Genomic DNA, 14696 nt, shown 5'->3' on the forward strand with positions numbered 1-14696 from the left:
ATACCTATTTTACTACGTAGGATTCCACCAATGGAGTTTTGTCATAAAACATATTTGGAACAGGGCACTCCTGGCACCATAAGAGTACAGCGAGCTGATTTTGGTGCAAGGAGCGTTTCTTTAATGACTCCCAAAAAGGGAACAGGCAGGGATGGAGGTAACATACCACTAGAAATTAGATTTTCTTTATACTTGAGACACAAACACATTATGACAAGATATAATGTGTATGTGGGAGGAATTTTATCTTTTTCCCGACAGGTGTTCTAAATTCTAAAAAGATTCAATGTAAGATTCAGAGAAGTAATCGCAGCTGATTGTCATTGTATGGGCACTGAAATATTGGTTTATTTTTAAGAGCACAGCATTACTATCGTGACGATAACATGGGTAACGTTAGGGTAAGGTTTTAGAAAAACGGAAGGTAAAGGAAAGGAATAAAATAATTAACATAAGTGGAATAGCATAAACATACCATTTTAAATGTTATTTTATTGAATACTATATATTCTGTATGTGTAAAGGTATGTCTCCTTATGAACATAGACAGATAGGGTAACAGTTTCATTTGTTTCCTTTGAAGGAAAGGGCTTCCATTTTAAAATCGATTAGTTATAAATATCAACATTTTATTAACCAACACTCACCCACTGCAGTCCTTGACCTAAATTCTTCCCCTGGAGTGGGTCACTATTACTCCGAGCTCTTAATGACCTTATCCTCCTGACCTGGACTGTGTGGTACCACTGTGGGGGAAGTGTTCGTACAGCACATGGGACATCGTTGAAATTCGTAAGCTATAAAGTAAAAGATCTGCAACATCAAACTGAGGGTGGTAGATTTACAGAAAATGTATCATGATCGTAAATATAATCAGTTAAACAACAGACAAAGGATAAAAAAATAAGAATACTATAAATAGTATTATCTTAGATATCTAAGCACAAAAAATAACTGTAGATTAGGCAGAGTAATATATTATCTGGCTGCATTTAAAGCACCAACACATTCTAGTTCTGTACAATGGCCAATGACAACGTAAAAATTATGCACATGTTTAAACCAATAATATGTGAAGGGTAGGAGGAAGCAGCTCATAATCTATGGTGATAACTAGATGTTTCTGAGTTACCAGGCACCCTTAAAATGGAAACGTCACATCTCTGGAATTTACACCATTAAATAAAACATCACCCATCATTTGTGTTTTTTCCATCAGATGTTCAATTTTACTTTAAATTTCGAGTAAAGGTTTAGCAAATTATATCATAATCCAGTTCAGACAAGGCAAGACAGTGCACACATTACAAATGAAGAGGAGATATAGAAACATTTCTATTTATTTTCTCCTCTTCTCTGTATTGCGTTCTCTATGCTGACTGCCAGGTGTAAAGGACAGAGGTTTTTTACATATTATTTGATTTTTCACATCTCATAAATACATATTTGTTAAAACTAGGGATTGGTAAACAGAATATTAAAAATCCCGGGATTATATCATGGTTAGTCATCAATGCTCTATAACAGAGATGCCCAAAAGGTAGATCCCTGGATGTTTTAAAACTACAGCTTCCATGCTGTCATTCTAAAGGTATTTTAAAGGCATGCAAAGCATCATTTTAGGGAGTTGTAGTTCTAAGGTGTGCAGCTATATCGACTGGAAAGAAATGTGTTAAGGGGAATATTGTGACTCCTACTTGTGTAGGGCCTACAGCCAATTTTAAGTACCTCTGGTGTAATGGTCTCCTCGGATCCAGTTGTTGTTTCTGGATGGCACGCAGACACCACTCTTCCAGAGCCACAACAACAGCTGCCACATACAGCACTTATACACAGAACCTCACCCATCATTACCTCCAATGCTTCTACTGCATCACATTCTTTCACTGATTCTACTATGCAAAATCTCTGTTCATATGACTCACATGACACCCAGCTTCCAGCAAGCAGCCCCATGACTCAAACTGCCTTCCCACATTACCCAGGTTTACAAATACACTGCTTTAGTGGCACGTCAATTAACTCAGCTACTGCTAAATAAATCCCTTTATGCTATGGGAGTCATATGGAATTAGAACTAAATGCTCTCAAAAAAAGATTAAATTCCATTAGATATAATAATTCCCATGCCCATTTATTTATTAATAAACAATCCTTTTTAAACAGGCTCTTTCCCCTTTGTAACATTACAATGCAACCTACCATTTAAATGGTATGGTAAGAAAGAATATATATAATTTGCATATATGTTTGTATGAAAAAGAAGACAGTTTTCATAAAGGATATTTAAAGGGACACTATTAGCACTAGAACAATTATAGCTTAATGAAGCAGTTTTAATGTATAGATCATGCCTCAATAGTCTGACCCCTCTGTTTTCTGCCATTTAGGAGTTAAAGCGGGTCTGCCACTGTCTGGTTGTCATGGTGCACGCTGGGTGCGCTCCGGTGCAGCACGTTTTGGCTCGGCTCGTTCACATGTCAGAGTTGCTGCACTCACTCCCATATCCTCAAGCTGCGCTTTACTCTGGCATTCTGACAGAAGTCGGCCGCTGCCAAAGTGAGGCCTCATATAGATCAGAATTCTCTACCCCAATAATTGATGCTAACGTGCGTGCGTTGTGACGCAAATATCAAATGACAGCTGATAATCCTACATTTTAAGCTAATTTGAAACTTGTATCAGTGCCCTGTTTGTATCTCATTATTGGTTATCTGAGAGTGCATTATATTATTGTGTCTTTACACATTTCCTGTAAATTGAGATCTAATGTTTAAACTTCCTTTATTGCACAGTCTATTTAATTTAGAATTTCTTATCTCCTGCTCTGTTAATAGCCCGTAAAAGTCCTTAATGTGTGATTAAAGGCAAACTATAGGCTAGGAATCCAAAATTGTATTTCTAGCCTTGTGCCCCTCTCGCTCACACACAGTCCTTCAAACGCCCCACTCTGCAGAAAGAGTTAAAAACCCTGTTGTCACTTACCTGAATCCAGCGCTGATGTCCCTCGGCGCAAGTTCAGGCTCCACCTTCGCTCCTTCTCTCCCAACATTGGCCGACGGCAGGGACCTAACGCACATGCCCAGCAAGAGTAACAATCGCATTAAGATATACTGATGCATAGCATGAGGATGTCCTGCGCCAGTTAGGCAACCAAAAGTCGCCTAATGACCCGGAAGTGCCTCTGGTGACTGTCTGGTAGACAGACACTAGAGGTGGAGTTAACCCTACAAGGTAATTATTGCAGTTTCTTAATATTAATAATTACAATTGCAGGGTTAAACTGACAGGGACAGTGCACCCAGACCACTTCAATGAGCGGAAGTTGTCTGGGTGTCTAAAGTGACCCTTTAAATGATCACAACTGTGTTAGGAATACAAGTGTGCATTTCTACCTCTATAGTATCCTAGTCACCATTTAGATGACCACCCCTCCCCCCACATGGGTTAAAAATGTATTACTTACCTTTTATCCCATGCCTTGTCGATCTTTTTCTGGCTGGATAAAGCTTGATGATCTCAGCTCAGGCTTTCAGAGTGACAGCCACAAGAGGCATTTAAAATTGTAATGAAAACATTGTCATATAGTGTCCTTTTAAAATCCAATTAACAGAGTAGGAGATAAAAATCTATGATTGAAAATTCAACTATTTTTTTCATGCAGGCTGTGTCAGTAATAGCCAGGGGAGGTGTGGCTAAAGATACATAAACAAAGTGATTTCACTCCTAAATGGCAGAGAATTGAGCAGGGAGACTGCAGGGGCATGATCTATACACCAATGCTGCTTCAGTAAGCTAAAATTGTTTTGTTGCTTAGAGTGTCCCTTTAAACTCTTAAGGACCACATACGTATCTAGTATGTCCAATCACTTCTAAGCCGCTCTAAGGTTATTGCAGAGATGCATCGATGTCGAGGCATACCAGGAGCGATCTCTTTCGGGTTGCCCCACATGGTGCCCGGCAGTGTAGCAGAGCATCAGAAGCCATCGGACAGGCTTCCGATGCTCTGTCTGTGTGCTGAGTGCCTCGAAGGAAAGTGCTACTTGTATCTATTGCCCTATAACTTGCAAAAAAAAGCTAAGAACATGTTAACATTTGGTATTTCTAAACTCAAGACAAAATTTACAAACTATTTAGCAAGGGTGTTTTTTGGTGGTTGTAGATGCGTAACAGATTTTGGGGGTTATAGTTAGAAGAAGTGTGTTTTTTAAAAAAAATTCATCATATTTTATAATTTTTTTATAGTAAATTATATGATATGATGAAAATAATGGAATCTTTAGAAAGTCCATTTAATGGCGAGAAAAACTGTATATAATATGTGTGGGTACAGTAAATGAGTAAGTGGAAAATTACAGCTAAACACAAACACAGCAGAAATGTAAAAACAGCCCTGGTCCTTAACGGTAAGAAGATTTAAAAACGGTCTGGTCACTAAGGGGTTAATACATTATGTCAGTGTGGTAGTGAGTGTGACGTATGTAAAGTGTGTACAAGGTCCCTCTGTCCCTTATTAGGTCAAGTTCTTTATCTCTTTCTGTGTTAGCTCTGTCTGTCTTTTTCTATGTCAACATCTGCACTCTCTTTCAATGTAATGTCACTCTGTTAGTGTTGGCCCTCTTTATTTACTCGATTGTATGTCTCTCAGCACATACTCCCTTTCTCACTCCTTGTCCTCTCAGACAGTTTACTATTTCAGTGCCCCCATACTAATATTGCCTTTCCCCCACCTTGTTTCTCCAAGCCCCCTTATTGTTTCAGTTTCCCTGTCTTTCTTTCTGCTTACTTAATTTCTTGCTGCACTGGTGCCTTCATGTCATACCAGCTAGCCCTGCCTGCATGGTTCCATGTCTCTGTAGGAAAGAGCTTCTTACCAAGAATCACTGCTGCCCTACAGCCATCTGAATTAAAATATAAACCGAGAGAGGACAGAACAGCCAACATTAACCAACATCAGCCAGGCCAGCTTTACACATGCTTCAGACAAGGACTCTTAAAGGGACACTATAGGCACCCAGACTACATTATCTCAATGAAGTGGTTCCAATGCTCCCTCATGCAGGAAATGCAATGTTTACATTGCAGGCTTAAAATGCCTCTAGTGCCTGTCACTTTTACATATACAGACAGAGACAAAGATTACTACACATTGACACACGCTAAGAGCTTTCCTAGTGTATCTGGAGAATCCGTATGAACATAAGCCTCCGGATCCAATTCATTTTATGTGTAAGTCCGTTGTACTATTAGGTGGAGGTCCCTTATGTCACTGTATCAGTTCTCTCTTATATATATATTTTTTTTAAAGGAGGCTTGTAAGGCTGCAAGTAAATGTGACATTTATAATCCACTGATGAAGGATAAAAAAAAGCATGTATGTCATTGATATATGCCTTTGGTTGTAAACCACCAGATTAGGTTACATTATGTTATGCATGGTGTTTATTAGACTTGTGCAGAAATTTGTTTTGGCCAGTTTTTCTGAATCAAATACCCTTTAATCCACATTCAAACAAATCAATCCATCCAGGATATACCTCTAGCCTTGTTCAAATACTAAAACTCCACAGTAAATTCTGGGTGAATCTAATGAAATTAATCTTATGGTTCTAATGATTCTGGGTGAATCCAATAATAAAAGTGTGAAAATGTATGACAATAAAACCATACTACAATACACACATTAGACAACAATCCTGGCAATAATAAACATATTATCAAAAGAATCGTAATAAACATTGAAAACCATAAACCAGGCTAGATCTGTTCTCTAAATTAATAACTTTAGGAATATTTGAGTGGTGTTAAAATCATATATATATATATATATATATATATATATATATTTCTCGTAATATATATATATATATATATATATATTGTTCAGAACTGTTAGTCTAATAAAAACGGTATTACACGATACACATTTTATCTGTTTTTTACATATATATATATATATATTTTGAAAAAAGTCTGCATAGACTGAAACGTCGACTATTGTGTTTATCACTGTGTTTGCTTAATAAAGCAGCAGTTTGAATTTACTTTATCAAGACGCCAGAGTGCTCTCTACTAGGTATATATACACATATATATATTTATAGTTAATACAATGTTAAACAAAAATCTGCACACCAGTCAAGCCATAAGGCTTTTCCCACAGAAATCCCAAATCTGCAGCGATTTCTGTGGGAAAAGCAAGTCTTACGGCTTGACTGGTGTGCAGATTTTTGTTTAACATTGTATTAATTATCCACAGACTTCAGGTGGAAGGGGTTTTCAATCACAATTTCCCACCATAACCTATTTGGATTTTGCTATATATTTATATATATATATATATATATATATATATATAAAGATGCTGTTCCTGTTTTTTAAAAACATTTGAATACTATAAAAGGCCGTTTAGAAAGCTGCAGCAGTAATGACAAACAAAGCATTCAAATATACTTCTCTTTTAAGTTTAATAAGGCTGCCAAAATGAATACATCCAACCTGCTTTTTTAGGGCTACAATCTAACAATACGTTGGCAAAGGATCATGTGAACTATAGTTCTAAAGCTAGGGCTCAAGATTTTGGCAAGCCATGAGTTGCAAATGTTTTAACTTTGGTACTTTTTGGCTTACCTATCTGATAAGCAGTAGTTTGGGATTATATATTACATTCATCACAAATTATGTTGCAAATTCTCTTCCTTTTAAACGGTCAACTGAAGTGATAGTGATCAAAATCTTGAAACCAAGGTTCTGTTTTTTTATCATCATTTCTTTCTTTCTTATCAGCAGTATGCTGTAACACATTGTTATAATGCAATAAGTGTTACTCATTTAGTGTTTATTTACACGCCTCAAAAAAGTGATTTGGGGGGGGGGGGAATCTAAAATACATATATATATATATATATATATATATATATATATATATATTTATTACTATTGCTTTTTCATTCTTACCTCTTCGTAACCTGTATGTTTTTGTTTCAGACCTAGAAGACAAAAATATGAAAAGTTTATTAATATTAAAATGTTATATATATAAAGCACTTGTCCTAAAATGTGGATTCAGATATTCACATTTGAGAAAAATCTGCAATTTTGTAAAAATGTATTCCTAAATTCCAGAGGTAGTCTAATGGAAAGACAACCACCATTTAACTAGTAGTGCATGCCTCATAACATTTCTGATTTAAGTGGAACAATTCAGATTTTTGGGTTCTGTCCTGCTGTCCCGGCTTTGTTCCCAAAAAGTGTAGCGCGAGCACATGATTAGGCACGTTCACACTATGGGCTCTAGGACCCTGCAGAGCTCACTGAAAAGGTGCTCACTACATGTCCTGCACTCAGTGAGCTGACCTGTGGGATTGACAGGTAGACTTGGTTGCATTCATATCAGGCTGTCTGTCAATTATTCCTGGGTGGGTCTGCCAGTGATGCTATTTGCATCACTATGCTGCCCTCTTCTACACCTACACATCGATTTCCCACTTGAAGGGACAAAGAATTTGACAGGTCTAGTAGTGACAGAACCCCTTTTCCAACTCCAATATATGCTAATAAAGCATTTACTGCTGTGAATAGAGCAGTGTAGTTTTTCCACACAGCCACTAGAGGCGCTTCCTGCTGTTTCACAGAGTTTGAACAGAGTACAGAGAGTAGTTGTAAATGGACATGTTCTGTCCTGGGTCCACTTCTCTTCAATCTATTTACAAATGATCTTGAAGTGAACATTAAAAGTAATTTGTCTGTGTTTGCAGTTGACACAAAACAAGGTAAGAAAATACAGTCTCAACATGATATAAGTTCTCTACAGAGGGATTTGGATAAATTGGGGGACTGGACATGCAAGTGGCAGATGAGATTCGATACAGATAAATGCAAAGTCCAATTTTTGGAATTGGAGTAAGGAACTTTTGCGGATAAAAAGGGGTTGTGATTCATGTAATCCAAATATAGTTTTGTCTCTTTACAATCCATGGTAAGGCCCCCACATTGAATATGCGGTGCAATTTTGGGCACCAGTTTTAAAGAAGGACATTGCAGAACTAGAAAATGTGCAGAAGAACTTGATGGACTTTATTCTTTTTTCAACCTTGAGAACTATGTAACTATGTAAGATGGAGATCACAAAGTAGTCAGTGTGAGAAGCAGAGGAAATAATCAAGAAAAACAAGCAAAAGAGGGAAAAGAAAAGAGCATAAAAAGTCACTCTAAGGAAAAAACCCTCCCGCCCACCACCACCCTACTCCCAGACCAGGATCCCAAGCCCTGCCATGTCAGTTGGTGTCAGGCGTTAAGACAGTTTTCAATTTTGGAGGTCATTACAGAAGTCGCCCACTTCTTATAATAGGATTCGGTTATTTCTTCTGCCGAATGGGTCCTTTTATGATTTAGAAAGGTGATTATATCGGGTAATGTAGGTATACAGGATTATACATACATAAGGTGGAGCTGATGAGATCAATAAATGTTCACATTTATAATAAAACCATAGGAAAAAACGAAAATAGTGCAATACTGTCGGAACATAAACATTCAATAATGAATATGATATTACTCACAAAAGCAGAGCCAAACTCATGTGGCTCGCATGTGTAGCATATAGGCACCATTACCAGGATGTCCCCACCCTTCTTCCCTTTAATTAATTCTTGGTTGATGTAGGTGATCTTCAATCAACTGAGCTAAACACAACTTCCTCTTCCAGGGTTATTTACTAGAGGATCTTTTGGATGAAGCATAGACTACCTCCCGTTATTTACACCACAAAGAACCAGATACTGAGGATTCCTGGGAAAGAATCCTAAACATTCCCCATCACCCACATCAACCAAAAAGGAATTAAAGGGAAGAAGGATGGGGACATCCTGGTAATAGTCCCTCTGTGCTACACATGCGAGCCACATGAGTTTGGCTCTGGTTTTGTGAGTAATATCATATTTATTTTCGCATATTTATGTACCAACAATATTGCACAATTTTTGTTTTTCCTATGCTTTTATTATAGATGTAAACATTTATCGATCGCAACAGCTCCACCGTATGTATTTATAATTTATAATTTTTTGGTTGTGGTTTTTGGGGATTCCACCCAAGGTGTTTTAGAGCTTTTGGATTGGTTTCACAAATCCTATACTGCACACTTTATCTATTTTTAGGTATACAGGATTGCCACTTGTGTGTTAAGGCCTGTTTCGCAGCTAAAAACACATGACAACAAAGTAGTTGCGTTGGCCGGTTCAAGTTATCTGGAAACACATGGAGCAGTAGAATCTCGGGGTTGCAGAGGCTATGTATAGTAAAAATATGAACTAGAAGGTTAAAGATCGATTTCCAGAGTGGTATTATTTTAGGGCAACCCCACCAAGTGTAACTGTATGAGTACTGAGATTGAGATTGTTGGATGTGTGCCAATCCAGCTGCACTAAATGCCATAGTAGAATGATCTTATATAACAGCTAAAAAGGGGAGAAATTGAAAGAATCTGTCTCTCCTGGTATTCTGAGTGGAATAAAGTGCAACGAGTACAGAATTTTAGGCAAAACTGTTATTTTCAAGTATTCTGACCAGCCATGACAGGTCAAGTCGTCTCCATTTTAACAAGTCAGAATGTATTCCGGACCATATCCTTGCCAAGTTAAGTGTAATTATAGAATCTATTTGTGAATTCTTATGCCTAAGTAAGTTGAATAATTATCTATCCATTCATATTGGGAAAGTGACTGAAGGTGGGATACCTCTTCCTTCGGGATTCCTATTGGTAGGGCTATTGGCAGACTTAGATAAGTTAACTTTGTGATAAGACACATAATTTAGATAGTGTTTGTTGTAGGGCTGGGAGGGACCTGAGGGGGTTAGTCATAGCGACTATGAGATCATCTGCAAATCAGCCTAAAACTTGAATAGATGTTGGCAAAATAGAATATCCTGAGGTTGCATTAGATTAAGGGGTTTGACCTGATCGCTACAGCCAAGGGCTCCAAAGCCAGGTCATATGCTAAGCGAGAAAGGGGACATGTATAACAGGATACATTAGTGATACAGAATGAAGGGGAAAGAAATCCCGTTTGTCTAACCATAGCTGTTAGGCATGCATATAAAATGTTCATTGCATCTTTAAAAGGGGAAGGAAAGACAAATCTATCCAAAACCTCCACATATACTCCCAAAAGACCCGGTTAAACACCATTTCGGCTGAATGAAATCACTTTTGTTTTTGTTTATGCAGCCCTAGCTATACCTCCCCTGACTGTATCTGACAAAAATGGTTTCATTTTCAATCAGACTTTAACGTGCTTTAGACATTTTAATCTCCTGCTCTGTATATTGAACTTTACTCACACACAGGAGGCTCCTGCAGGGCCTAGGACACTATTAACAGAACAAGAGATAATAAATTCTAGATTAACCCAAATGTACACGTTGTGAACAAACCAAAACGTAAACAAAACCTGGCATTTGCGCTATATGTCTGTCCAACCGTAATTCACCTCTTTCATATTAAATGCACCCCCCCTTATTATATATCATTTTATTCAGGGGAAACATGGCTTCCATTTAATATCAAATATTTAGCTATGAAACATAATTTAATATGAACAAATGGGAGAAAAAAGAAATTGTGTTATTTGTTTAGTTCTACATGACATTTTAACTGTCAATGTCATAATACTGTTTGCTTTTACTGCAATAAAATACACATATTTGTATTCAGCAAAGTCCCACGTGTAAAACAGTACCCCCTATGTACAGGTTTTTATGATGTTTTGGGAAGTTACAGGGTCAAATATAGCACGTTACATTTGAAATTGAAATTCGCCAGATTGGTTACGTTGCCTTTGGGACTGTATAGTAGCCCAGGAATAAAATTTACACCCATAATGGCATACCATTTGCAATAGTAGACAACCCAAGGTATTGCAAATGGGGTATGTCCAGTCTTTTTTAGTAGCCATTTGGTCACAAACATTTGGTCACTAAAAGGAAATAGTCGGTTGAGTTGTGCCGAAACCGATGTATGCTGTAGGCCGGTAAATAAAGTGGGCTTACATAGAGAAAATAAAGTTAATGGGAGTGGAGGGTGGGGCTGTTCGTCTAGACCAACGAAGGTAAGTGAGGGAAAGGGGGGAGTCCCTTAAGTAGGTCTATAGCCCCTCCGACAACTTCAGGCCATGCCTTCCAATTTGTGTTCGGGGCATTCTCATATGATATGGAATACTCTGGTGAAGAGAAATACAATAAAAGGAAATAGTCGGTTGAGGTGTGCCGAAACCAATGTATGCTGTAGGCCGGTAAATAAAGTGGGCAAAAAGAGAAAAGCAAAGTAACCATTTATTCAGCAAACATAAGTACATATTACATATTAAGTAGACATCTTAATGAGAGCCCTCCTAATCTCTTGGACTGGGTGTGGGATGTAGGTGGCATAAGCTGAGGACTTCCAGCGACCCAGTGTCTTTTTTTTTGTAAATTCTTTATTTTCAAGGTTTTGTAATCGTTAGGGTTGGGATACAGAAGGTAAGATAGGGTCTTGTGATCGAGTTCATAGAAATTACATGACAACATTTGGTTATGACATTCATATGTTTGAAGCCTGTTTGGTGTGTTGCGTTTTCTATGTTTTCTATGAGGTGTTTCTTGGGTATTGCTCTATGCATAACCATTGTTACAACACAAGTTCTAATGGTTGGGGATAGGGTACAGAATAGAAAGGTTGGGGTTAGGGGTTCCTAGTGGGGTCTTCTCCGCCCCCCCACTCGTTTAGTTCTCTTTCTCACCTTTCCCCTCAGCTCTCCCACCCAGCTCCGTGTTCGTTTTATCCCCTTGTGGGGTTTCTGCTGGCAGTCGTTCGGGAGACTGGGGTGTGGGAGGAGGGGAGTGGAGGGCAAGCCTGCTTGCCTGTTTGGATTCCATCTCCTGTTAGTTCTGGAGGATGGTTCCCGCCTTTGCGTGGGTGCCGTGTGGTGGTGCTCTCAGGTATCTAGTACTTGTGGTTTTGCTTATTTGTGCAGGCGTACGGCGGTCTGCCGGCCTGTGGGAGGTGAGTGTTCTTTGTAGTGCTTTTGTGGTTGTGAGGACTATTTCCCCTGGTTGCCCCTGTTCGTGGTGGTTGTGTGTGCGAATGTCCTGTTTGGGGCTAGTGTCCGTGGGGTGGTCCTCGTGTGCTTTTGGGCGGGGCGGTGAAGGGGGGGGGATGGGGGGGACGTGGGTATGTAGTAGTTGATTTCTTACATGGGTTGGTTCAGTGGGGGGGGTTGCTCCCCTTCCGCGCCGGCGGGGTCGGGGTCCCAGGTAGGGAGGTGAGGGTGGGAGGGGGGAAGGGGAGTAAGATGAGGAAGGGGTGTCTGCTCGCCGAGTCCTTCAGGCTGGTTTGCGTCTGTTTCTTCGGCGGCGGTTTTGACGTGTTTGAGTTGGTCGTCTTGTGATAAGGTCTGTGTGGGGTATTTGCTTCAGCTCGCTGGGTCCGCGTGTAGGTTTGCCTGATTCATGTCCCAAGGGTCCCAGGTGCGGTGGAACGCTCTGTATGTGTCATTTACCTGTGCTGTTAGTTCGTCCAGGTTTCTTGTTTCTTTGATTTTGTTTATGATGGTTGAGATTGTTGGGATTTTGGGGTCGGCCCATAGGACCCAGTGTCTTAATAACGTGAGCTGGTATGTCTTGGCTAGAGACCGCTCCGATTCTGAAGGAGTGCCCCGAGTAGTTACTAGGATTTAAACCAAGTCTGGTGATAAGCATCCGGACGTAAAGCATGAATTTTGCCGTGGTGAGAATTGCATTGTGTATCAATAGTAGGGGTTTTGAGGGGTGTGTCGGTGTTGTGGCTAAGAAAACGTCCAGTGCTTTCACCGGGCACCAATTATTCCCTGTGGGGTAGTAGGTCATGTGAACCAGTTCCCCCATCTGACTTGTCTTAGTCTTAGGTAGGGTCAGGATGTAGTAGTCTGTATGTTTCGTGAGATACGACGTGAGGAGGCACCCTTGGCTATGGTGTTGGCCACTAATTGTGAATTCTCGTGTTCTAAGAAACCCATAAAAAGCTAGATATATGGCGGTTTTTATAACCGCGTTCGTATTGGGTTCAAATGGTGCCTGGTCGAGTAGGTTGGACAAGGATTTGAACATTCCAATGTCAATAGCCAATCTCTTGAGTGTAGCTGGGCCGTCTGCTTTTGCTATGCCCTTCAGTAGGGTTCGGATGGGGTAAGAGGTTAAGAACCCTTTGTGGTTAGGGAAGGAGCACTACATGTGGTGTTGTATCCCCGTGAGGTAAAGCTTAATAGTGTTATGTGAGAATTTAAGTTTAAGGTGGCAAAAAGATGCAAAAGCTATCAGTGAAGAAACCTCAAACCAGTTGGCTAGGTGATGGTCAGACATGAATCGTTTGTACAAGTGAAAAGCTCTGTGATATGCGTGTTGAGTGCTGGTGGATAAAGCTAATTTAGTGAGAGCGTGGCTGTGCTGAATTATTTCATCTACTCCATGATAAGGTCTTGGAAAGTTGGCGCTGGGGTTGCCACATGAGCTGCCGAGGGTAGGGACAGTCTGAAAGCCTGAAATTGAAAGCGAGATAGCTGGTCAGCTGTCGTAGTGTATATGCCGGGAACATGAGAGCATACAATGTGGAAGTGATGGGTAGCTGCCAGCCATGTCAGTTTCCTAAGGAAGTTCATAATTGCCAAGGAGGAAGAGCGACCCTTGTTGATAATGTGGCATATTGCCAGGTTGTCAGAGAAGCAGCGTACGGACTGCCCTTCCCATAACCTACACCAAGTGACAGCTGCAGCAACTATCGGGTATACCTCAAAGAGGGCTGAGTTAGTGTGAAACCCCTCAATGCCCTGTGTTTCTGTTGGCCAGGTCCCCCAGAGCCATTCCGTGCCGAAAATGGCCGCATATCCCACAATATCCTGCGTCTGTCCAAATGACAGGTGACCGTGAATCAATCTGTGGGAGGAACATGCTCCTACCATTCCAGTCTGAGAGGAATTTGTACCACATCTGGAGGTCAGCGGTTGCAAAACAGTCCAAGGATATGCGGGCATAGTCGTTGGCGAAGGTGGGGAACAGGGCGAGTAGCCTGGAAATGAAAGCCCTGCCCTGGGGGATTATGCGCATGGCGAAATTTAGTGAACCCAAAAGTGATTGTAGTTCTTTACGGTTGCAAGACCCCCTGTGCATGTAGTGGCTAATGTCGTGTAGGATGTGATCAATCTTTATTATAGGGAGGCTGGCCATCATTGTTGATGAATCCAGCAGAATACCCAGAAAGTTTATGATTGTGTCTGGTCCTTCGGTTTTAGTGGGTGACAAGGGGACACCAAGTGAGGTGAATAGCTTGACAGCTTTGTCTAGACTACATGGGGGATTGGCATTGGCTTCGATGAACAGAAAATCATCTAAGTAGTGTATCACATTTGGGCACCTGCAGGTATTAAGGAGGAGCCAACACAAAGCTTCTGCGAACGTGTCGAAAATCCTTGGACTACTCTTGGCCCCAAAAGTGAGTTTTGTGAAAAAGTAGTAGGCGTCTTGCCACTTAATGCCATGCAGGTGCCACAAAGAGGGGTGTATAGGTAACAATTTAAAAGCATTGACAATATCCGTCTTGCTAAGCCAGGCCCCCAACCCTGCTGATCTGATAGCTGCAATAGCGTGGTCAATAGTGGAGTAAACTCTTCAGATGGAATCAATAAGTT

At 40.1% G+C, this 14696-nt stretch overlaps 1 protein-coding gene across 2 annotated transcripts in view; it reads right to left on the reverse strand.

Annotated features, from left to right (window-relative positions):
• CDK15 (cyclin dependent kinase 15) overlaps nucleotides 1-14696 on the reverse strand; it is a 220531-nt gene that overhangs the window by 185870 nt on the left and 19965 nt on the right. Inside the window, exons 2-3 of one of the 2 annotated variants that reach the window (XM_063428701.1) lie at nucleotides 6958-6989; nucleotides 648-797 (exon numbers count right to left, since the gene is read on the reverse strand). In XM_063428701.1, the coding sequence (XP_063284771.1) occupies nucleotides 648-797; nucleotides 6958-6989 (182 nt within the window). Of the gene's footprint in view, nucleotides 1-647; nucleotides 798-1728; nucleotides 1869-6957; nucleotides 6990-14696 lie in introns of those variants that run through there. The other variant, XM_063428700.1, reaches the window with a different exon arrangement.

This window comes from Pelobates fuscus, chromosome 8 (assembly GCF_036172605.1).
Source record: "Pelobates fuscus isolate aPelFus1 chromosome 8, aPelFus1.pri, whole genome shotgun sequence".
In the NCBI taxonomy this organism is placed as follows: Eukaryota; Metazoa; Chordata; class Amphibia; order Anura; family Pelobatidae; genus Pelobates; species Pelobates fuscus.